Raw genomic sequence first — 26,114 nt, 5'->3', positions numbered from 1 at the left:
CCGAGACAACAACCTTCTAGATCATATCCCCATCAAACATTCTATTAACGTATATACATTTCATGTCTCATCTGCGTTCCACTAATTTTCTCCATCACGTGGAAGTGTCCGACACGTTCTTGAATTTTGCGGACGTAAATTACTAAGAGCATATTCTTTTATTTAAAAAATTTAAAAAAAAATTGCTCAAGTTTTAATTTTATTCAAGTTCATGTTCTTTTAAGTTTTAACTTTATTCAATTTTACTTAAAATTCTAACTTCAACTCAAGTTATAACTTAAATTCAACTCAAAAACTACACTCAAATTACACTAAAAAAAACAACCTCTAGATGTCAATTTTCCAACCCACTCTGACAATTTTCTTCCAATTTGCCAGTTTTACCCGCAATCTAGAGATGTGAAACTATGGATTTAGAATTATGATTCATAACTATTCTCATTTTACGTATATTTTTTGTGAGAGAAAATATTGTAACGAGTCACGAATTATAATTTGAACTATGACATGAATCTCCCTTCCCAACGCATTAGTAATGATTTAACCCTCAATTATTTGCTTTCCCTCTCTCCCTAAATCTTGCACCACGTACATATGTTTGTGTACATATAACACATAAATAGATATGTATTATATATATATTAGAGACGGAATCAGCAGAAAGATAAATCATATATAATTAAGACGGGGCCGGTGTATACTAAAAAAGTTTTATAAGATTTCATTTAAAAGAGGTGAGAGATTTCACTTATTATATGGTGAAACCGTTAATATATAATTTCAGAACAATAAACTTCAAATTTTATCAAATCACAAATATATAATTAAAAGTTTTGTTTTTAAAAAAAAATCTTGATAGCACAGTTGCTTTTGCTTGGCTGTATGTGACTCTGTCCCACTACATTTATATATTATAATATATACATATATGTATATACACACACCATAATCTTGAGCAAATATATATACATACACCTATATATGTAGTCTATATATATAGTTCTCAAGCGGGTTCTCCTTGAACATAAATCTTTGAAGTGGTATAGTAAAATGGATCAATCTCAAATACCTCACATGGCCATTCTACCAGGTCCAGGTCCAGGGATGGGTCATCTCATCCCACTTCTTGAGTTTGCAAAACGACTCATTTCCCACCACCGTTTTCACGTCACTTGCATCATTCCCACAATTGGCCCACCCTCCGCCACCCTAAAACAAGTCCTCAACGATGACTACACCAACCCAAATGACAGCAAACTCAACGCCGTTTATCTCCCTCCTGTCAACTTCCACGGCCTCACCGCCGTCAAGGTCGAAACCCAGATTTTCCTCGCCATAACACGCTCTCTCTCTCCTCTACGCGAAGTTCTGAAGTCTCTAAAAGCTAATTATTCTGAGAATCTTGTCGGTTTGGTCGTTGACAGTTTTGGAACTGACGCGTTCGACATTGCCGAGGAATTAAATCTTTCCTCGTATATTTTCATTACGTCTTCTGCCATGATTTTGTCGTTTAGCTTGAAATTGCCTCAACTGGATGAGAGGGTCACGGGAGAGTACAGAGCCATGGGTGAACCGGTGCGGCTTCCCAGTTGCGTGCCAGTTCACAGTGGAGATCTGTTGGACCCGGTTCAAGACCGGTCCGACTTGGCCTACAAGTTGATGGTTTACCACACGAACCGGTTTCGCTTGGCTGATGGTATTATTCTCAACAGCTTTATAAAGTTGGAAGAAAAAGGCTATACAAGCTTTGTTGAAAGAAGAAGGTCATGCTAGTAAACCGCTAATCTATCCGGTCGGACCACTCATCAGAACCGGTTCAAGTGGACCGGTTCTTGAAGATCAATCCGAGTGTTTGAAGTGGTTGGATGGCCAACCAAGTGGGTCGGTTTTGTTTGTGTCGTTTGGCAGTGGAGGAACATTATCGTTTCGTCAAATGAATGAGCTAGCTTTGGGCTTAGAAATGAGCGGGCAAAGATTCTTATGGGTCGTGCGAAGCCCAAACGACAAAGTATCAAACGGTTCATTCTTCAGCCTCCGAAACGACAACGATCCCTTTGCGTTTTTGCCAAATGGGTTTCTTGAGACAACCAAAGCGCGTGGCTTAGTGGTGACGTCTTGGGCACCACAGGCCCAAGTTTTGGCCCATATTTCAACTGGTGGGTTCTTAACCCATTGTGGGTGGAACTCGACCCTTGAGAGTGTCGTCCATGGCGTGCCTCTAATCGCTTGGCCACTCTACGCAGAGCAGAAGATGAATGCCGTTTTGCTAACAGAATCCGCCCAAATAGCACTTAGGCCCAACGTCAACGATGAAAATGGGCTGGTGGGCCGTGGGGAAATTGCACAAATTGTCAAGAGTCTAATGGAAGGAGAAGAAGGGAAGAGACTTAGGGAACGTGTGGAAGAGGTTAAGAATGCTGTTCAGAGAGTGGTTGGAGAACATGGTTCATCCACAAAAGCACTCGCTGACTTGGCACTCAAGTTGAAGAAACGAACATGCATATATATATGTAGATTCATATGGAAATTTGTTTAAGCTTTTTCTTTCTTCAAATATTTGACTATGATAATGTATGGTAATAATGGTAGCCCTTTTGTAGTTGGAGCCATCTTTTCTCTATTCCAACCATCTTTTCAATATACAACAAAACAAATTTCCAGAACTTTTCCTTTTTTCAAACCCATGATCAACTACTCGTGTAAATGTCATTTCAAACTGTAATTTTAAATGCATTTTTCAGACTTTTCATTTCAACTAAAAAAAATAAACCACCACTTTTTCAATTAGTTTATGAAACTAAGCCATATAGTTTTCAAAGGGTTTTGATAGTATTTAAAAAAAAAAAAAAAAAGGAGGAAGAAAATCTTGCATATAATTAACGTAACTCTTTTGTAAAATTTTAAGTTATTATGTATTTTTGTTATGTTATAAAAATTATCAATTTTAGTGTCAGAGACTATAGCTGTTAAAAAAAGAATGTTTAAAGACTAATATGTTAAAATTAAAATTGAAGACTCATTATGTCACTATGCACTATGCACTATGCAATTAATATTAATATGTCACTATGCAATTAAGAATGTTATGTTATAAAATTAATATGTCACTATGCAAATTTCAAGGCCTAACTTATCAATTATTCTTCATTATGATTATTAAAAAAAAAAAAAAATCCTTCGTTCGTTATGAATCTACTACTGAAGATGTATTGATTGGACATATTTTGTAATGATTTCCTTCAACCTTTGCATGAAATTAACCGCGTACATGAAATGATATTAATTTCATCAATCAATTTTACCCTTAAAAAAACGAAAACAAAAATATCGTCAATCAATTCATGCCGTTGTTAGAAATGGCTTGAATGTCATCAGCACTCCGATTGCTTCAACGACGATAAGGACGAAGAAAACCATCTGGACACCTGCATTAATTATCCACGCATTTAATTAATTAGACGAGTAAAAAAAAAGTATTGAAGCAAGTATTTACCAAAAAAAAAAAAAGAGTAAAAAAAGAATTAATTAATTAAAAGGCTATTAAAAATATAGAAACACACCTGGGAGGATGAGGGCATCAAGTCGTTTTTCTGCCCAAGAGAACCTGTTGAGACAAACGGCGTCGTTGAGTATTATGGACTAATAAATTTACTGTCATGTAGAATTGGACTGGAAAATGAAAAACAAAATTATCCGCGGTATGTGGATCAGGAACTTTCCCCATCCCATTGACGAAGTTGGAAAATATTTTTTGCGTAGATACTATGGTTTTTTTTTTATTTTACCGATTTAAGTTTTTAATTTCAGTTTTACTATAGTTAAAAACTCTCATAAAAAATCACATTTAAATTTTTCTACTACAGTTAAAAACTCTCACATAAAGTTACATTTAAATTCGAATTAAAAATTCGAATCGGCGAACTGAATGAGGCCTATAAAATTTGAACAAAAATAGCTAACAAAATTTTCCTTATTTTTTTTTTACAGTTTTACTTATTATTAATCAATTACAATAAATTTATAAATACACATTATACATACTACTAAAGGAGACATCTGGGTTACTGTTCTTATAACAGTGCCCAGTCCTTCTTCTCCCTCTTCTTTAAAAAAATTATGGTTATGTCCCAAATTTATATTTTTACCGTTTTATTCTTAGTTACTTATTTTTGTTTTGATTTTTGTTTGGGTATTTTTGTCTTATCTTTCGAAATACAGCTTCACTGAAGCTGATTGTTTGGTTCTCTTTCGTATTATTTTCCTCTCAATCTTCTCTATGTGCTTCTGTATTTTTTTTTCTTTTTTTCGCTTTCGGTTTTAATTCTTCTTTTGACATGTAGGTTAATCCAAGCACGCAAATGATAGCTGTTGGCATCCAATGTCTATATATGTATTCATATAGATAGATCTAATAAGAAAAAACACATTATTATATTAGACATTTGGGATTCATTTTTTCCTAATGAATTTTTTCTTGTTGATCAATCGTATCAATATCATAGTCCCATAAATATTGCACAAACCTTTAAAAAAAAACAATAAATTCTATAGGTGTCTTTGCAGGTGACTTAAAAAAAAAAAAAAAATTGCTGGCGCAAAACGACGTAGACCTAATAAGCTAATCCTTTTTCAAATCTCGGACTTAATTAGACTTACAGTTTTGTTTATATAACAAGTGGCTTGACCATGAGTAAAACTGCAAAATAATAATATATATATATATATATATATATATATACACACACTTTAAGCAATCAAGTGAACCGAGACAAAAACCTTCTAGATCATATCCCCATCAAACATTCTATTAACGTATATACATTTCATGTCTCATCTGGAGACAATACGTTCCACTAATTTTCTCCATCACGTGGAAGTGTCCGACACGTTCTTGAATTTTGCGGACGTAAATTAGATGTCAATTTTCCAACCCACTCTGACAATTTTCTTCCAATTTGTCAGTTTTACCCGCAATCTAAAGATGCAAAATTATAAATTTAAAATTATAATTTAAAATTATTCTCATTTTACGTGTATTTTTTTTAAAAAGAATACTGTAACGAGTCACGAACTATAATTTAAATTATAACATGAATCTCCCTTTTAAACACATTAGTAATGATTTAACCCTCAATTATTTGATTTCCCTCTCTCCCTAAATCTTGTACCAGACATATGTTTGTGTACATATAACACATAAATAGATATGTATTATATATATATATATATATTAGAGACGGAATCAGCAGAAAGATAAATCATATATAATTAAGACGGGGCCGGTGTATACTAAAAAAGTTTTATAAGATTTCATTTGAAAGAGGTGAGAGATTTCACTTATTATATGGTGAAACCGTTAATATATAATTTCAGAACAATAAACTTCAAATTTTATCAAATCACAAATATATAATTAAAAGTTTTGTTTTTAAAAAAAAATCTTGATAGCACAGTTGCTTTTGCTTGGCTGTATGTGACTCTATCCCACTACATTTATATATTATAATATATACATATATGTATATACACACACCATAATCTTGAGCAAATATATATACATACACCTATATATGTAGTCTATATATATAGTTCTCAAGCGGGTTCTCCTTGAACATAAATCTTTGAAGTGGTATAGTAAAATGGATCAATCTCAAATACCTCACATGGCCATTCTACCAGGTCCAGGTCCAGGGATGGGTCATCTCATCTCACTTCTTGAGTTCGCAAAACGACTCATTTCCCACCACCGTTTCCACGTCACTTGCATCATTCCCACAATTGGCCCACCCTCCGCCACCCTAAAACAAGTCCTCAACGACGACTACACCAACCCAAATGACAGCAAACTCAACGTCGTTTATCTCCCTCCGGTCAACTTCCACGGCCTCACCGCCGTCAAGGCCGAAACTCAGATTTTCCTCGCCATAACACGCTCTCTCTCTCCTCTACGCGAAGTTCTGAAGTCTCTAAAAGCTATCGTTGACGGTTTTGGAACTGACGCGTTCGACATTGCCGAGGAATTTCGACATTGCCGAGGAATTAAATCTTTCCTCGTATATTTTCATTACGTCTTCTGCCATGATTTTGTCGTTTAGCTTGGAATTGCCTCAACTGGATGAGAGGGTCACGGGAGAGTACAGAGCCATGGGTGAACCGGTGCGGCTTCACGGTTGCATGCCAGTTCACAGTGGAGATCTGTTGGACCCGGTTCAAGACCGGTCCGACTTGGCCTACAAGTTGATGGTTTACCACACGAACCGGTTTCGCTTGGCTGATGGTATTATTCTCAACAGCTTTATAAAGTTGGAAGAAAAAGGCTATACAAGCTTTGTTGAAAGAAGAAGGTCATGCTAGTAAACCGCTAATCTATCCGGTCGGACCACTCATCAGAACCGGTTCAAGTGGACCGGTTCTTGAAGATCAATCCGAGTGTTTGAAGTGGTTGGATGGCCAACCAAGTGGGTCGGTTTTGTTTGTGTCGTTTGGCAGTGGAGGAACATTATCGTTTCGTCAAATGAATGAGCTAGCTTTGGGCTTAGAAATGAGCGGGCAAAGATTCTTATGGGTCGTGCGAAGCCCAAACGACAAAGTATCAAACGGTTCATTCTTCAGCCTCCGAAACGACAACGATCCCTTTGCGTTTTTGCCAAATGGGTTTCTTGAGACAACCAAAGCGCGTGGCTTAGTGGTGACGTCTTGGGCACCACAGGCCCAAGTTTTGGCCCATATTTCAACTGGTGGGCTCTTAACCCATTGTGGGTGGAACTCGACCCTTGAGAGTGTCGTCCATGGCGTGCCTCTAATCGCTTGGCCACTCTACGCAGAGCAGAAGATGAATGCCGTTTTGCTAACGGAATCCGCCCAAATAGCACTTAGGCCCAACGTCAACGATGAAAATGGGCTGGTGGGCCGTGGGGAAATTGCACAAATTGTCAAGAGTCTAATGGAAGGAGAAGAAGGGAACATTCCTTTAAGATTCTCAACTATCATTTTGCTATATATGAAATTGTGTACAAAATGGTTACAACAAACACCAAAGGCTGAACATTTCTTGATGTGAAATGTGTTTTAATGCACATCCACATCAAGAAAATAAATGTAGGAAACGGAATTACGAGAACTGTAGCTTTACCATAAGAACAACATCCTTCCCAAATGCCCTCAACACACTCAAAACAAATAGAGGGTTGCAAGAGTCAATACTGCATACATTGCTCATACAGTAGACCGGTACTCGAAAGTGAAGCCTTCTGACCTGCATATACTCAAGACCATCAGTCAAGCGCAAAACGGCCCAATTTGGACTCGCGTTCTTCAATGAGTAACTACCTTTCAGAACCCCGTTCCGAGGATAAAGAAAGCCGCAGCTCAATGGCTTGTTATGAGAAAATAGCTGAGGAAACATTCCCCAAGTCGAATACCAGTTCTTTGATATATCCCCCAAGATGTGTCATTCTTAACACATGGACCTTACTGGTGAAACATGGAAAGCGAAAAGAAAGCTCATGAACTGACGAGGCAGTGAGGCAAAGGAAGGAAGCACTATAATTTCATTCTCTAACAGAAGCTTTACACGACATGTTCTAAACAATCCTATATTGGCAATGCCGTCACTCAATTAACACCTACAAAAATTTGAGCACATTGGAGAAGAGTCTTTAGCAGTGATAAAGAATTTCTTTTAATTTTCAGTTACCAAATTACAGCTATGACTCCTGATCACTCAAAGGATGATCCGAGACAGTTCCTTCGGAAGATATTTCCTCTAGACTGGGTTCATTGGGCTGTTCGGTTCTGGAAGGATCTGAATGAGTTTTGCTGGAATCCCCACTTTCAGGATCATCTACTTTATCTTCTGGAATTGAAGTCCGTACCTGAAGAGATGAATCCTGCTTATCTTCCTTTTCTCCAAATAAGTTTTGTGAGTCTGAACAACCCACTCGGTCATCGGGTTTTGGTAATGTGAGCTTGGTGTCAAGGAAGCTTGAGCTTGTTCTGCCAGAAACTGATGGAAGATGTGGACCTGGAGCAACACAAGATGCTACTAACTGAAGCACTTCAGGGGAAGGGGACAAGCCAGTGCTCCCTTTCTTATGCTGTTTTACATGTGCTGATGAGGATGACGGAATCATCATATCTAAATGGAGTGGAGGCAAGTTGAGGTCAGATTCAACTCTTGACGCTGCTGCTTGTGGAAGCAGTGAAAATGGTGGGGCCAAGGGAATAGAGCTTGAAGCATTGTCCCCGTGCAGGAAATCCTGGCTACTTCCAGCAATATCTGGATTAACCCGCATTAACAGATGTTGCTTCCGTTTCCTTTTCTTCTTTAAACTCCGCCTTGGATCCTTTGGCAAAATAGGAGGAGGGCCAGGGATCACAAATGGAGGAATTGTCGGTTTGTCTTCGCCATATAGTAACCGAACTGATTGTGCAATTGCTGATACAGTGGGTGGCAGCTCAGGATCCGGTCGCTTTGCTGGAGCACTTACAGCTTCCCGTAGCCAATGAGGCAGCCTGTCCTTTGAAGAGCTAGTTCCAGCTACATCTTCCCCCTTCCGATGCGAGAACCCTCTCCTAGGGTCAGGCGGGAATGCCGTACTAGTGGATTCACCACTGCCTAAGTTACTGGTGGAATCACGCAAAAGTTTTAGCGATTTATCTAGAAGACTAGGCAATTTTCCGTACTTACTCCCAACCTGTTCATCTGACTTTCCCTTAACATCATGGCTGACAGAGGAATCCAGACCACTCGAACCCAAGCAACTAGTACCATAAGAATTGAGTAGAAAAGGCTTCTCAACAGGTATATTTGAAGAAGTTCCTGGTCTATCCGTAGGCCCAGCAGCAGAATCACCAGAGATATTTGCACGATACTTGTCATGAAACCAAGTTGGAACAGGGGGCAATGGCTCATTTTGCAAACCCAATCTATCTGATGCTTCAAAATGTGGCAGATTTGGTCCAAGATCACCAAAACCCAATTTCATGTCTGTCAAGTGGGTTTGAAACTTTGGTGGCATAACAAATCTACTTCCTTGTAGTGCCCTTGTCATCATTCCATCAGAAATGCCAGGAAATGATGAAGATTTGGTAGACTTCGTTGACTTGGTTGATTTCGGCACCGGATAAACTGAGCCATCTAGGATCTTGAGCTGTTCCTCCTCCCACCTGGCCGACAAGTCATCTGAAGTTTTGTACTTCGAAAACTTTAACCTGGGGTCTCTGAGCATTGCTTCCCAATTACCTCTCCCATGCCTACGAACCCCGATCCACAAGAAATCAAGTTCATCTTCTGACCATCTGTCTGCTTTCGATTTCTTTTGAAATGGGTTGCTTGAACCAGAACCGGTCCTCATCATTATGTTTTCAAGCACCTTCCTATGGTTTTCAGGAAATGATGAAAACATAGTCGGCATATGTCCCAAACCCAAGGTAGGAGGCGCCTCTCTCTCTTGCTGATTATATCTTGGTGCATCTTGCGACAGCAATTTTATATTGGGCAACAATGGCATTGTTGGAAGATCTTGCAAAGAGCCATTTCCAGATTCTTCTCTGCTACCCAAAGACAAGCTAGGTAAGAAGTCCAGATGTGAACTAGGCATACTCTTAGATGAAAGTGGGAATCTTGGTAGCAATTTCTCATCAAATGGTAAGTTCGGCAGGCAAATCTTATCCTGAAAATCAGAAAAAGTAGCAGCACAACATTCTAAACTATCAGAAGCCATTCCTTGGACAGATGTAGGATACTGGGAACAAATAAAGGCTCTCAATCATGCCTATAAATAACACACTATATTATAAAACTCGAATATAGAGCAAGAGATTACCAGGCTAAGAGGGAGACGGCCATCTAGGATGCCACTCTTAAGATGCTGTTGTGAAAAATCTGGCAAAGCGTCTGATAATTTCATTCTGCTGGTAACGGTCTCGACGTTTATGTCTGTCTCAGTCAAAGTGCCAGGCTGAGGAGCCAGACTAAATGGAAACTCTGGTCCAGCTCCTGGTCGACTTTGTCTGCCATTTGATCTTGAGAACTTCTTATGTGATGATTCTATTTGATTAGCATTGGGAGCACAAAGCCCGAGAACTGGTAATAAATTGCTGGTGAATGAGTTACAATAATTTGTTCCTGCGAGCTGGTGGCTTGGAAGGAATATGTCAGGAGAAGGATGGTCAAGAGGGTTAACAGAACAATCAAGATGACCGCTGATTTTGTTTTTTGATAGCCTCCCAAGCCTTAACGGAGATCCACTCATCCTCTTGGGAGCATCATATTGTTTATCCTCTAAGTCAATTATTAAAGACTTCTCTGTGGCTGATTGAACCAGTCCAGATGCTTGCTCGCTGCAATCTTCAGCATTGGTGGAAGGACAATGAGGGGATGGCTCAAGTGGCAATTTTTCAGTAGGACGCGATTCTTCAACTGCATTCCTATGAGCAAGACGCTCTTTTTGCCTGGCGCGGAGCCTAGCACTGCTCAATGGAAACAAGACGCTAAACATCAAATCATATTTTTATTTCCTATTGTATTCAAGTGTTCACCAAAGAGTTTGTGGCACTTTTCTCAATCAAAGGAATCAATACATTTGTTGAATCTGTACTTACAACTTTGCTTTCAGTGCTCTGCCTGCAGGTGTGTATTCCCGCTCGGGCTCGGGTTCTGGCTCACGATCCTCGCCACCACTCTGTTGTAAGAACAAACAATTAAAACCAACACCAACACATAGGAAGAATAATAAATAACTAGAATTACAACTACAAGATTATGAGCATATAATTCAATTAGGACTCTCCCCACACAGTTCACATGTCAAGGGCAAAATTTCTTTAGAACTCATAACTATTCATCATAGTCTCTCTCTCTCTCTCTCTCTCTCTCTCTCTCTCTCTCTCTCTTCAAATGGAAAATTTTTCCAAAAGTCCTTAGCTAATCCTTTTCGACTCTCTTCCAGATTTTTTATTCAAATGTCTTACTCATGAAAAGACTGCAATTCAGAAATACAGTATGCATTTTGCTAAATCAGTAAATTGTTATCTGAAAAATGCCAAAGTTTTTCTTTATTATAATTATTTTAGTATAAGAAACAATAATTTTATCAAAATAAAATGTTACAAGAGGAAACAAAAAGTTCTCATCACTTGCAGCAAAGGGGAAAAAAATAAAAATACGAAAGAGACATAAAACAGACTTTTTCGATCTATTAAAACAAAGAAAAGGGAACATCATTACAGGTAGATATCAATAACGAGAACGCAATCCTTAACTGGCCCAAACGATTCACATTTTTTTATTGTGTTTCTTGAATGTTAAATTCTGCATCTTAGTATTTATGCAGATGGCATCTGGATTGCAAGGACAATGCTTCTCTTGATATGCTCCATAGTTATTATCTCTCTACCCAATGTGGATTTCAGAATTAGCCCCTTTTGTGTGTGTGTGTGTGTTTTCAAAGAGCAATGAACTTCCTAGTTTAATGCAATAATTTTCATGCAGAGAGAGCAAGATTACTGAACAAAGTATGTCCCTAACGCTCCTGATTGCAAATCAGATGGAATAATATATTAGGCTGGAATCCGTCATAAAATAATCCAAAGTATCCAAAACAGCTTCGGGGTTTATAAAAACCTAATTGAAGAAAATTTCCTTCAGTTTTTGAAATATCTAGGCATTTTCTAGTCTTTCATATTTTAAGACCTTCATTAAACATTTTATTTACAAGGATATGAGATATTCTGTCTTTTCTAGCTTTACCATCTTAACATAATTCTTTGCCCAAAATTTATGTACAAGGATATCTAACAAACTCATTGGGTAAAACTCACCCTTGCAAAACCAGCTTGCAAGGGGAGGGGACCCAACGGCTTATAAACCCACTAATCATCTTATAATTATTCCATGTGGGACTTTTGGTATATAACAGGATATGCAAAATTCAATATCCTAGAATGCATGCTCACTAACCAGAAACCTGAAATACTAGAAGACAGCAGCCGCTAACTAACAAGCTTAATTATCCACAATCAAGAATCACTTGCACAGTGGTTTAGTTGTATTTATTTAGTCAACGAGATGTACTGGTAAAGGACCTTCAAAATGACATCTGTAATACGAAGGATCAGATCCAAAAGACGAGTTAAACAAAAGCAAATCATGTCCTTTCAGACAGAAACCAAATATGATTACCTCACTCAATGTTTCACTAGGGTGTGGAGCATATGCTTCCCTATAAGAAACAGCTTTTCGTTGACGCTTCCCACGACCAAGAACTGCTTCCTCTTCACTTTGATATTTCTCCCACCTACAAAATCCAGTGATGTTAGCGGAGAATCGGAGATAATAATGGTGCATAACACATAAACACTCTGCCAATCGAAGAACACAAGAGAAGTTCATACCTCACACGCAATAGTCTGTCCCACTCATTTTCTTCAGTAACAGTGTTGTCCTCCTTTTTATCAGAACTTAGTGCAGACATATCATCAGTCATACCAGGAGGAGATTCAGCTCCTCCTTGTTCTTCAGTTGGTTCGTCATTCCACTCAAGAGACTGATTAAAACATGAATTGGAAAAGTTAGCCCAAGAGATGTGCGAACTTTTCTAAGTTTTAGTTTCTGTTAAGTATATTGCAGACTATTTGTTTCTTTTTGATAATTCTAGCATTCCGCAAAGTAAGTTTAACTGACTACTAGTTCTATTACATTAAGAAATAAAATCATAACATCCTATTCTTCAAGTGGCATTTTGTATATGAGTCGTGAATTTTTTACCTTTACTGAACCAAGCATATCATTCTCCATGTCCCCCTCAGCAATATCAGTTGATCCAGACTGCAGATTCGACCGATCAAGTAACTTCATAATCGCATTTTCATCCCACACAATCTTATTGTTGCCATCCGTACACTTATCCTGATAAACATCCCCCAAACCACCACCCCTCTTCCTATGCTTATGTTCAACATCTACCACTGCCTCATCTTTGGTACTATTTTCACCTGTATCTCTTCCATCAGTGCTAAGAGAATCATTGAAAAGCTCTTCTGTCCCCCATCTTAGAATATCCTCCACTTCCTTTTGGGATCCAGACTTGTTAACGAAAAGCTGATCAAGCATAAGTTTCTTCTTCGCAAGCTGCAAGATGCGTTCTTCAACACTCGCACGAACTACAAGCCGGTACACCAAAAGTCTATTTGACTGTCCAATTCGATGTGCTCGATTCATGGCTTGGATATCAGCATGTGGGTTGAAGTCAGAATCATAGATAATGACTGTGTCAGCAGTTGCCAAATTGATCCCAAGACCACATGAGCGTGTTGATAACAAAAAAACAAATCGACTTTTATCTTGGTTGAACCGGGCAATTGCTGTTTGACGATCAGCAACACCAACAGAACCGTCCACTCTCTCAAATGTTTTAGGCCCAAATTCTATATTTAAGTAATCCTCAAGGATATCAAGCAGTTTTGTCATCTGGGAAAAGATAAGGACTCTGTGACCTTCTTTGTATAAAATCTTAAGCATAGAATGCAACAAAGTCAATTTGGCTGAAGCTTTTATCCGCATTTCATGAAGGAATTCAACTGAACCAGAATCAGGCTCTGTGCCAGGAATGAGATATGGATGATTGCAGACCTTTCTTAATTGCATCACAATGTTGAGCATCGATTGTTGTGCAACCCCTTTCCCTATATTTCGCAAAATCTGATAATTCTTCGTCAACATAGCACGGTAGTATTCAGCTTGGATGGATGAAAGCTCGACAGGAACCATTCTTTCAGTCTTGGGGGGAATGTTTTGCATGGCATCCCTTTTAAGCCTACGAAGCATATGTGGAGAAACAAGTTTTTTCAATTCATCCACTTTTTCGGCTGTTGTAAGATCATTAAACTTCTCCTCAAATGAAGATAGGGAAGGGAATGATGCTGGCTGCAAGAAATTAAGCAAGTTATACATCTCACCAATATTGTTCTGAAGAGGAGTACCAGTCAAAAGCACACGGTGCTGGAAAGAGAATGTATTGAGTAAGCTGAAAAGCTTACTCCCAGAATTCTTCAGACGATGCCCCTCATCAACTACAAGAACTTCCCAAGGAACTCCACGTAGATGCGAGGAATCAGCAAGGACCATCTCATATGTAGTTAAGAGGACATTAAATTTATAAGCAGCCGTTTTCTTATTTGTGTCATTTGGATCACTAGCGTGCCATTCATACTGACGAATAATGGCTCTTGCTTTAGCACAGCCATGATACTCTACAACATTTAAATGTGGAGCCCATAATGAAAACTCAGCAAGCCAATTAGGCATTGTGGATAATGGAACCAAGACCAAACAAGGAAGAGTAGCTTTGAACTCACAATATAATGATGAAATGAAGGCACAAGCAGATACTGTCTTCCCGAGGCCCATCTCATCAGCTAGTATTACATTTTTGGATTTATGCCAGCACCTACGCAACCAATTCAGTGCTTCCAGCTGATGCGGAAATAATGAACCTCCTTTTAGCTCCATAGGCTGCTCCACAAGAGTAGCTATTTCCTTTTGCTGAGAATCAGCCTTCCCCCTTGGCAATTCATCCTTAGAAACATCTTTTTCTAATGTTTGACGCTCAAATTGATTAAACAAATCAACCAAGTGTGGAGATATTTTAACAACAGGCTCATCCAAACTCTCCCAAGTGCATTCATCATAAGGCAGTCCGGTCCATTTCACAAAAGCCTCACCACCACCATTATTGGATGAATGAAGAGCTATGATCTTCTGCGGTTGCTTCCATTTTTCCTCGCAGATGTTTATAATGGATGTTCCATACTTAGCCTTGTAGTTCTCCAGTTTCCTCTTAGCCAGGACTTTCAGCTGGGACTCAGGGACCCAACTATTATGGATGTGAGACTTTCCCACCCATTTAACTAAAAATTCATACAGAACCGTCTCTCCGTCAACATATGCACTTTCAGCAACAGTGGGCTCCTGAATTTTGTTTTCAGCACCATCACCACTTTTTACTTCTTTATCCACAACTTTTTCCTCCTTGCTTTCATTAGAGCCATTTGTTTCATAGATTTGGGGAGCCTCAGTATCATCATGACCTGTCAAGCTACAATTCATAGCCTCGTCTGCCACCAATTTTTCATGTGTTTTTCCTGACTCCTCTGTAGGCACAGCAGATTCATCTTGATCTTTAACAATCACAGTAGTAAATCCTGCATTTTTACAATTTTTCTGCATCAAATCTATTCCATTCCCTTTTTTACCTTCTTTGTTCACACATCTTTTGTATACATGTAGTTTATCTACTCTAAAATCATTTTTTATGCATTCTTCCGCATCAACACTTGTTACATCATTTACTGTACTTTCAGTAAGAATTTCAGCAGCTCCCACATCTAACTCATGATCAGAGGCATAATTCTCCTCAGATGCTTTTTCTGAAATTAGTAATTCATCAGAACGGTCATTGGCATCTGTCACCGATAAGTGATGTGAAGAGTCATTGTTATTGCCCAGAACTCGACATCCCAAAATACGATCAACCTGTGGTTTTGATACGTAAGAAACACAATTTCGGTCAGATCAATAATAATTAACTCAGACAAAAGCACATTTCGAAAGTGTTGATAAAAGCAACATAATCAATTTTCATTGTTAATAGTATACTCACACAAAAGCACATTTCGAAACTGTTGATAAAAGCAACTTAACCAATTTTCATTGCTTATTTTACCTGCAGGGATTCAGCTACAGCACTTTCACATATAGGTGTGTCAACCACCTGCTTCCCTTCTTTATCCATATCGCATGGTGGGTTTTTTGCATCCTCAAGAAGCTTCTGCAAAAAACTAATTAATTTAACTATGTACTAGTGCACACAAAAATAACATTATCCAACATTACCAACAGCAATGATAATACAAGCAATTCGTGGTACAATGAAAACAGTAACAAATAAAAGAAGCACATAAAGACGATGCCAGCAGGATGAGGGTATATAGATTAAAAAAAAGGAACTTTAAGCATTTGATTGAAAAGGTAGTTCAAACATGTAAAGAATGAAAGTGAATTAAATTACGCAAAAAGATAAAGAACAGGCAGATACACACATCCACACACAGAGACGAGACAGGGAAATTGTGAGACATGTAGTTATCAGAAAAATAAGTAAATAAAATCTTGCTTAACACGCAAATCTGAATCAGAGATTAATAAGGTATTTGGGACGGGGTACCCCCCATCACATCTTAGTATGCAAATTGCTTACATTAGTTTGATGTGAACTTTTTAAGCATTCTTTAGTCAGAACAAGAGATTTGGGAAAAATAAATAAATAAATAAATAAAATAAAATAAAATAAGAAGAACACGAAGAAGAAATAATTATCATTCTAACCACCCAGGTATTAGTACGTACAGTTAAAAAAATTCTAGTCTACCATATGCATTTGTTGATGCACCACCTATTATAAGCTATTTGCTTCTCAATTATCCAGACCTTGTAAGATTGAGAGCTAATCCAAACTTACATATAGTTGAAACTGAATGCTATCCTAAGGCACTCAAGGTTCCCCGATATTACAATATATGCAACGGAATTCCAAAACATCTGGAAAAACCATTGCTTAAAGGATTGTATTAATAAGAAGGTGGTGCTAGGTCCCAAAGTATTATTTCCTGTGTTAATAAGCATTTATTCTGGCACCACTTCTATTATGAGTTCTGACTGCCTTAAGTTCAACAGATAAATTTCAATATAGTATAATTACAATGATAGCCACAAATTTAAGGATAATAACAGATAATAAAACTAATAAATACCTCGTCTTTTCCCTCGACGTCAGAATTCTTTATTCCAATGTCTTCCTTTGACAACGATACCGAAACATGAGAATTAAGAGATCTATGCTTCCTTCGCGATTTACTGCTTCCAGGTTTTGCAGTATTTACTCCAGATCCGCGTTGTTTAGAAATACTAACGACACCTTTTCCCTTGTCATTCCTAGACTTCTTTTGACTTTTCTCATCGTTGGCTTTATGTTTTCTTTTTCTTGTCTCCTCAGCTTTTGCACTAATTGCAAGTACAACAGTATTTCCTTCAGAAGCATTGTTACAAGACAAACTGGGCTTCACCTCAAGAGAAGAATACCCTGCAGAAGCTTCATCAGTTGGTTCTGATACTGGAACTTTAGAAGGAGATGAAGCTTCCTTCAGAGGAGAGGTTGAACTCTTATCCCCAGATTCCACTGGGGACTTCTCAGATTTTCTTTCATCTTCAACATTTAATGATGATGAAATACCTGCTAAAGGAGCATCATCAAGTAAATTTCCTGACTTGACACTGGAAGACTTATCTACTTGGGAGGAGACAAGTTTCTTTTCAGGGGATTTTACACCATGACTTAAAATAGACTTTCCTTTGCTCGAGGACCTTTTCTTTGCAATTATAGTATTTCCAAATATTCGGGATATTTTTTCTCTTTCAGGTGACTTGATTCCAGAACCGGATTTTGTGGTAACAATCTTTGTCCTTGCTCGTTTTGAAATTGTATCCAAATTACTTGTGGGCTCTAGCAAAACGCCTTTCTGACAATTTGGACATTGCCACTTTCCCATTGGGATACGCTTCAGATGATACATTTACCAATCCACAAAGTCTCAAAAATTAGTACATCAAACCAGAGGAAAATTCTTTTTTGAATAAATCAGGCAGCAAGAAGTAGGAAAACGGAACATACCTTAAGAGGTGGATTAAGGCACTGAAGATGATAAGTGCGTGGACAGCTATCGCAACACAACAAGTTACCACCAAGGTCACAGACCACACACTCATAAAAATACTGGATCAGAGAATGGACCAACAAAAAAATGAAGTTAGGGAATGCTTAAAAATGCGTAAAAGGAAAGAATTATGAAGCAAAAGCAATCCATAACAAGGGACGTTTCACATTGTATCTCAAAGAAATGATCTCCACCAAAATAGATGTTACAATTAGCAACTACAAATGATATAGAATATATGATATAATGTCTGTATTTAACTCTAACGAGATGGAACTTTGCATTAAGTGCTCAGATTGAAACAAGACTCTGCAAATTCCTGCAATTTCAATGCCAATTGAAGATCCCAACAATAGATGCTGTGAAAACAAACGACAAGTTTTTCCACTCAACAAACCCGTAAGACTTAACAACTGAAATGCTAAATTAGTGAGGGAAACATTGAACACTAAACAGTAACAATACAACGAAAAAAGAAAAAACAACATATGTAAGAATGGAAATTTTAGTCATAAATAGAATGAGAGATCCACGGTTAGAAAAGAGGGACAAAACCAACAACTACCATATAAGTAAAACAACAAATATAACTGACTCAAAAGGAAGAACAAAGTAAAAAACAACTCACCCCGTCATTTCCTTTCTTTTTGGATGAAAATCGCTCATTAATTATCTCAGTCTTCACTTTGCGTTTAGCTGAAGAAGTATTTCTAGCAGATCCAGATGCAGCTGCATTGTCTTCTTTGACATTAGCTACATCAGGTCCATAAGGAAGTTTTCTACGTTTGCGCTTCAAAACCCAGTTCCGGTTAATCATTTTACTGTTAGTGTTAGATGAACTGTTCTCTTTCATCTCTCAGCCTTCAGTCTTGCATAGATCATTAGCAATAACAATAAGCATGTTATGACTCATTAATCGCTAAAAAAGCGAGGCATCCACAGCATTTCTCGTACAGCAACGCCCAACAAAATCATTCCTGCACTTTAAATGCTTACATTAGCAAACCGAAAAACAAATAAAACCAAGAACTGCACCCTTCACTAATGTACTCCTGGCCATGAAACCTTTTTTTTCTGGGTCAGTCATCCTAGCAATTGCAAGTTTTTCACCTTATGACGATATAACAACATCAAAGATCAATAAGAACCCAAATATGTAGCAATTTCCATGGTTAAATACGACCGTAGGTGTAAAAACACGGCAGTAGGAGCTGACATAGTAAAAAGAAGCTCTTCATTTCAATTGACTAATTGAACATTGGTGACAACCGACACCAATAGAAAACAGGTATTTGAACTCAAGAAGACAAAGTTACACCTCTTTGCAAGCTCTATAACTCTACCTTGGTGTGTTAGAAGTAGAAACAGAAAACTAATTCAAACGACACCATAACTAAAACATCAATAGCCACTCTAATGCTAGGCGATAGATTCCTGGTACCAGCATAATGAAACTAAACACAAAAATCATCAAATAGGTATGCAAACATGCACGTGCAATTCACTCCATATAGCATGAGAATGGCACATTCCCATATACCCCAATTCGAACTACATGCAATATATATATATATATATATATATATATATATATCACACACACAAAGAATATCCCAAATATCCAAACTAGAGTAAAACGCCATTGCAAAAACCAATATCTCATAAGCCAAACAACTGTATATACCGAACCCCACATTTTCCAATCTCTACGTCACCAAATGTCAAATGCACTTCACAAGGAAATTGATGAAATTTTACAATCAATCCACAAAGAATGTTAGCATGCAAACACATTTGGCTCAAGCTAACTCAAAACCCCCATTTTATAAGCCACTTATCATCCAAAATACTTCAAAACTAAAAATATCAAACTCCAAAGATGTTAACTTTATCAACACCAATCAAAGCTAAAGACTCAAAATTTCAACAATAAACCAACATCCACATCAAAATGAGCAAAAAACAACAAATGGGTCAGCTCGAAATTTCAACAAAAATCCATAATACACCACAATAAATTTCAACCGAAAAATGACTAAAATAGAAGAGAAATAAAACGCACCCAAATGAATCAAGAAGCTCGCCAATCCGAATAAGGGATCAAATCAAGAACCCAATAGGCAGAGCAGCCTCGGCGACTGAGCAATTGAGAGAGAAACAGAAAGAGAGAGAGGGTTAGGGCATGGAAGCTTGGGGAGCGAGATATAGGAGAGAGTACGAGAAAGGAAGAAAGATAGAGACAGACAAGAGAGAGAAACAAAATAAGTAGAGAGAGAAAGAGAGTTTTTAAAGAGTTTTGTAGAGAGAGAGAGAGAGAAGCATACAAATACGGATTCGCCATAGGACGGGGTTTGCACTCTGACATGGCATGAGAGAGAAAGAGAGGCGAGACTCGAGAGAGAGAGAGAGAGAGTGGGGTACTGTTGTTGGTGTTGTTGGTGTTGTTGGTGATGTCGTTGTTATTGTTTGCTGAAGCTCGATATGCACGTCCACTGGGATCTCGCCACGTGGCATCACCACGTCTCTTGCACTGCCCAAATTTTCCTTCTCTTTCTTTTTTCTTTTTTTTTTCCCTCTTTTTTCTTTTCCTCTGAGTCTCAATTAGCAATGGAAAGCACATTCTTCTCTTTTTCTCTGCTTTTCTCTCTCCATGAATGAAGAAGAAAAAAGTGGAGGAGAGAGATAAAAAGAGAGAGGAGATGTTTCTATTCCCACAACAAACAATGGAGTATTTAGCCATCAATTGCTTTGCCTGCCTGGTTTTGTATGGAGTGCTCTGTTTTTTTTTTTTTTTTTTGTTTATAATTTTTCTCTGTTTCTCAACTTTTCTTCTTTTGCTTTTTCTTTTTCACTTGAGAGCCTTGTTCTATTCATGATTTTCTTTTTTGTTTCTTACTTAGTGCTGCTTGCATGTGTAAATCTTGATGGTAGCTAATGATAATAGTTATGTGATTGATATAAACAATCTATTTACTACCATAACTAACCTTACTTTTTTAGCTAGATCATTTTCACGTTTTTTTTTTTTTTGTTTTGACTTAAAATCTATCTTAGATCACTCTTTTTTTTTTTATTTTGTTCAACTCGATACAAATCTACTAAATATCTTTTTTAAGTACGGTTAGCTAATGATAATAGTTGTGTGATAGATATAAAGAATCTACTATAATTAACTTTGCCTTTTTTAGACATATTTTTCAGGCATTTTTTGTTTGGCTTAAAATCTGTCTTGGATCGCTCTTTTTTTTCGCTCAACTCGATTCAAATCTACTAAAATATATTTTTTCCAGTACGGTTAGCTAATGATAGTAGTTATGTGATAGATATAAATAATTTATTATAATTAATCTTGTCTTCTCTGGACATAAATCTTTTTTCGCGCGTTTTTTATTTTTAACTGAAAATCTGTCTTAAATTGCTCTTTTATTTATTTCGCTCAACTCAATTCAAATTTACTTTAAAGTATGGTTTCACATTTCGATTAAACTCTCTATCTTTAATCGCTCTTTTCTTTTTCAGTTAAACTCCATTTATAATAATTTTGAAGTATCTCTAACTAAATATTTGAAAAAATGAGTCAGTTTACGGAACCCTACTTGGATACTTTTTAGTCCAATTACATTGAGGAGGTAGAAGTGGAATGAGAACGTATGGATCACGTCTTTTGCCCTTTAAATAAACCAAAGGATGAATGAAGAAATCAAGGCTTTGTAGCATTTCTTCTCCTAATAGCAAAGGGTTGTCCTTGCCACGTTTAACAGATAAGGATGCATTTCACCGATTTGAATTTTGAGTTTTAAGTTTTTACAGTTAAAAGCTCTAAAAAAATATCACATCTAACTTTTTCTGTTACAGTAAACAGCTCTCAGAAAAAATCACATATTAGCTCGAATTAAAAACTCAAATCCGCGAAGTGAACGAAGCCTAATTATTTAAGTTTGCAAGCATGTATTTTCAGGTATGCTACAACGATGATGAGTTAGTTATTCAATTGATGATCTTGTTAGTTTTGATGCTATTACCATTGATATCACGTTATTGGTACTTCGTTGATGAAATTAGTTCAATTTAGATGAGCCTAAGTAGAGAAGAGTACCATTTCCTATTGTGTGGTAACTCTTGTGCTTCTAAAAAATAATTTTATATTAAATGACGGGTAATTCAAATGGGGATAATAAATCCGTTACTTTCTAACGTGTATATAGTTACCATAAATGCGATTCATTTATTAATTGTAATTCTAAATTTAAATACGACTTACATATCCGCAAAAAATGAAAATTATATGTTCTCATGCATCATTAATGTAGCTTACAAAGTAAATAGTAAAAAACTCATTCTGAACTCGCTAATATAATTAGGTAACTTTTGTTTATTTGATTTCATGTCTAATTCAAGTAAGTAGGGTAATCAACTGGCTATTTTCATAACAAGTAAACATTTATCATAAACACGAGTAGTAAATCCCCGCTTATTACAATTATTCGAGTTTAGAATTTAAATTTTATTACAGTAAAAAATTTTAAAAAACAGTCACATTTAATTTTTTTATTACAGTAAAAAATTCTCACATAAAATCACGTTTTAATTTTTAAATCAATGAATTAACGTGCATTTATTAACTCAAGCTCGTGATTCAAATTTGACTTGCGTATCTACAAGTAGGCTCCACCAATTTGTGTCAGATGAAGCAGCAGCTCGATGCGGCTTGTCAACATTGCTCTATCTTCCAATAGAACACCATTAATGAGCTTACACAATAATTGGGCCAATTTTGGACTCATTAGTAAGTGTGCACCTTTATTAACTTGTTGTACATTAAGCTAATAGCCTCTTAAAAAGGCTAGGCATACTAGTTATTTTACCAACTTTAATATCCATTGACATGATAAGTGAATTCTCACTTTTCTATTATCAAAATAAAATATTATTTCTCTTCTTTTTTTTTTTTTTTTTAACATTTTCCATTCTTGCATTTTAAAGTTATTGAAAAATTATACATTTGAAAGAGGAAAATAGGTCAAGACTTGAGATGAATTAAAATTAATAGGCCAATAGTTTACATAAGTTAATAAATAGGTCAAATTACTGTTTTCGTCCATAACTTGTCTGGTTATGAACCATAACTTGACAAATTATTGTCTATAATTATCCATAATTTATCTGACTATGAACCATAACTTGATAAATTTATCCATAACTTATCTGATTATAAACCATAACTTAATAAATTATGACCTATTAATTTCTATAACTAAAAATTAATTTGTATATTTTTTAAACTTTTCATATTTACTTATTTTCTACTATTTTCCTTATTTTAATAGAAATGCTAAACGCCTCCGTGCCGCAGCTCTCCAGACACATGAGGTGGGCCCATGTCTCTTTGGGGCCTACATGACCCATCCCAGAGGAGCTGAACAAAAGAAAAACATAAAAAAAAAAAAGTAAATCTTAATTTGTTAAATTAGGATAACAACCCTATGTGTTTAAGGACCTACAAGTAATGTTAATATTTTTTAATTTGTTTATAAAATGTATTCAATTTCATTTTAATTTAAATATGTCTCAATCATATGTGTAATAACACTACTCATCAGTTCCGTTCAAATATTTTAACATATGTTATTTATTTAATTTATTTTTAAAAATATACTATTTACTATAATTATTGTTTATCTATCATAATAATAGACACAATTACACCAAATTCTTTTCAGCAAACCAGACCAAAAAAAAAAAAAAAAAACCTTTATCACATCCATTTGTGGCAGTTCACGTGAATCGAGTTTCAAGTGTCTCCGGATATTGTGTAAAACTCTTCATTACTCGTTTCACATTTCAACAAATTTACATGGCAATGACATGCATATAAGTTAATTATAAGGGTGTAATAGCAATGTAGGAACTAACAATGCAAATACTAATATATCATTTTCATATCAGTTTATAAATTAGCAGTGAAAGTTGTGTTTTACCAAACATACTCATCATAGGTAGTGTTATTTTTTTATAATCTACTAATTTAGCTACTTTTTATCAGCGCCATTTAAACTCCGCACATCTGTCTTATTCTTCGAAAGATATGAAAGATATTTAAGTACTTGTTATGGTTTTGCATAGCATCTGTATAGTATTGACAGCCATAAAACTTATTTCAAATTTTCAATAGAGCATAATACGAGAAAAAAAATTATAATTTTTTTTTGGAATGATATCATAGTTATAAATTTTAATTATTACACAGGGCACAGTTTTAATTTTTTCATGAAATAGAGGAACAAAAATTTTAAAGAAATTTTATGGTTTGGATGGACTCCAATAGTGGCTACAAGGGAAAGAAGGATGGGAAATAATTAGTAGGAAACAATTATAAAAGTATGGTCATTTGGTAAACCACCACCGATTGCAATTTTTCAACAACTTGATTCAAGGGAAACAATGTAGAGGAGCTGTAACATTTTGGAATATCAAAACATAATAAATGCAATTCAATCGATATATTAAAACCGAAGGCCAAGACGTTTGGTTCATAAATTCAGAATTATGATTCATAATCATTTTCAGTTTACGTGTGTTTTTTATGAGATAAAATACTATAGCGAACTACGAATTATGATTCGAATCATGGCACGAATCCACTAACAAAATGCATTGTAAATTTTGCAACAACGTCATCAGATTGATGTCAATTGTCAAAATTTGAATAGAAACGCCTTCGCCTACGCCATACATTATCTGAACTAAATTTTTATAACAAAAAGACTAAACTGCCCTCAAAAAAATGAAAATAAAAAGTAAACACCTTTCATTAAAAAAAAAAAAAAGTTTGAAAAATGCAAAATAAAAATCGTTTGTCCAAACTAATCAAAAGGAACAAACCTACCCATGCTTATAATTTGTCTCTACAGAAAGCATAACAAGAAAGTAAAATCAGAAAGTCTCCCAGGGTGCAACGAGTTTCAACGGCAACAAGATTGTGTGCGATGATTATCAAGTCAATGAGCGGAGGCCATCTGGCATTTGGTGGAGCAAGTATTGCGCTTGCCACCACCCTCAAAACCTAAAGAGATAATAATTTAAAAACTCGAATTAACGAACTAAACGGGTCTTAATTTTTCTATAACGAAACTATAACAAAGATCAAGGAACCTCGAATGAACTTATATCTATTTTTTATTTTTATAATTATGAGTTCGTGATACATCAGTTCTACCCCACGAAAGCGAGAAGAAGACACCCAACCAAGGTAGTACAACAAACAATCTTCTTCTTTTTTTTTTTTTTTCGCTGAAACAAACAATCCAATTTTAGTGAAGTCATGGCAATTTGTTTTTTTTTTTTTTTTTTTTTTTTTTGAAGGTATGGCAATCTCTCTTCTACTTCTGTGTCTTCTGATGTTGCTCGATTGGGGCAGGGGGTACCTACCTGTCATTAGTGTATAGTTGGGGTTGCGCCTTTTTTTTTTCTTGGTCCTTTGTTTCTGTGTAGTTAGGTCGCTTAACTTTGACCTTGATGTAAGGGCTGCCAATTTTCCTTTTTGTTTCACATAGTTTTTTTTTAAAATTTAAATTATTATTTTTTCATGATCAGTTGGGCGAGGTTGTTTGGTTGAGAGATTCGTACCCCGATTCGAATCATGATTCATGGTTCGCTACAATATTTTCTCTCACAAAAAATACACGTAAATCAAAAATGGTTCTAATCTTATGATTCTAATCTATGAACCAAACGTCAAGCTCCAACCAATGACAACTCCCCCACCCCTAACCACATATTTGATTTTTTTTAATAGGTGTTTAGATTTGTGTTAATTCTTGTTCGGGAGAATGAGTGAAATAATATAATTAGTAGAGTAATTAGTAAATTATAGTATATTTTATAAAAATAGTAAAGTATAGTATAATTTGATACTTTAAGTTTTAAACATTATTAAAAACTAAAAAATACCCATAAACTTCATTTTTTATCTAACTCATTCCTCTAAATATTTATTTTTTAAAAAATAGTAAATTATAGCATATTTTTTAAAATATGCATATTATAGTCAAGTCCACCATAGTCGGGATTGGCGATCAGCTCCAATGAATGGCAACCGTTTTTCGGTGACCTGTGACCGCTTTATGGCGGTTGTTTCCGGCGACCGTTTAACATTATATTTACCGGTAAATACCGTATTTACTAGTCTATATCATATTTATCCGAAAAGTCAGCTACCGACTCCGACGACCGTTTAACGCTACATTTACATGTAAGTAGCGTATTTACTAATGAATACCATTTTTACTAATAAATATCATATTCTAGTTAAACTTTAGTTTATGATCGTTAAATTTAGTTAA

At 36.1% G+C, this 26,114-nt stretch overlaps 1 protein-coding gene and 2 pseudogenes across 2 annotated transcripts; 2 read left to right on the top strand and 1 right to left on the bottom strand.

Moving 5' to 3' along the window:
* The first annotated feature begins 1,043 nt into the window (after positions 1–1,043).
* LOC21401487 lies at positions 1,044–2,536 on the top strand (annotated as a pseudogene).
* A 3,103-nt stretch (positions 2,537–5,639) lies between these two features.
* Positions 5,640–7,397, top strand: LOC21401485 (annotated as a pseudogene).
* Positions 7,398–7,399: 2 nt separating this feature from the next.
* Positions 7,400–19,907, bottom strand: LOC21401483 (protein CHROMATIN REMODELING 4). Of its 2 annotated transcripts, XM_024174385.1 has the most exons (12): positions 19,835–19,907; positions 18,401–18,749; positions 17,730–17,831; positions 17,292–17,616; positions 16,813–17,141; positions 15,726–15,830; positions 12,770–15,535; positions 12,397–12,548; positions 12,185–12,299; positions 10,606–10,685; positions 9,828–10,473; positions 7,400–9,674 (listed from the first exon to the last, which is right to left on the bottom strand). In XM_024174385.1, exons 2-12 carry the CDS (start codon positions 18,623–18,625, stop codon positions 7,707–7,709), a joined length of 6,813 nt encoding a protein of 2,270 aa, XP_024030153.1. In that variant the 5' UTR covers positions 18,626–18,749; positions 19,835–19,907; the 3' UTR covers positions 7,400–7,706. The 2 variants fall into 2 exon arrangements, with proteins under 2 accessions (XP_024030153.1, XP_010109857.1); XM_010111555.2 differs by having other exon boundaries at positions 16,813–17,616.
* Positions 19,908–26,114: the final 6,207 nt, after the last annotated feature.

Source organism: Morus notabilis, unplaced genomic scaffold (genome assembly GCF_000414095.1).
Source record: "Morus notabilis unplaced genomic scaffold, ASM41409v2 Scaffold96, whole genome shotgun sequence".
Taxonomy (NCBI): domain Eukaryota; kingdom Viridiplantae; phylum Streptophyta; class Magnoliopsida; order Rosales; family Moraceae; genus Morus; species Morus notabilis.
This window is presented reverse-complemented; position numbering and strand designations above follow the sequence as displayed.

Excerpts from the sequence above, each read along its gene's own strand:
- LOC21401483 (XM_010111555.2), bottom strand. The coding sequence starts at position 18,625 with ATGAAAGAGAACAGTTCATCTAACACTAACAGTAAAATGATTAACCGG. Across the intron at positions 17,617-17,729 it reads GCCTTAATCCACCTCTTAAG|CGTATCCCAATGGGAAAGTG; the intron begins GTATGTTCCGTT and ends TATCATCTGAAG. Across the intron at positions 12,300-12,396 it reads GACAGACTATTGCGTGTGAG|GTGGGAGAAATATCAAAGTG; the intron begins GTATGAACTTCT and ends TGGATTTTGTAG.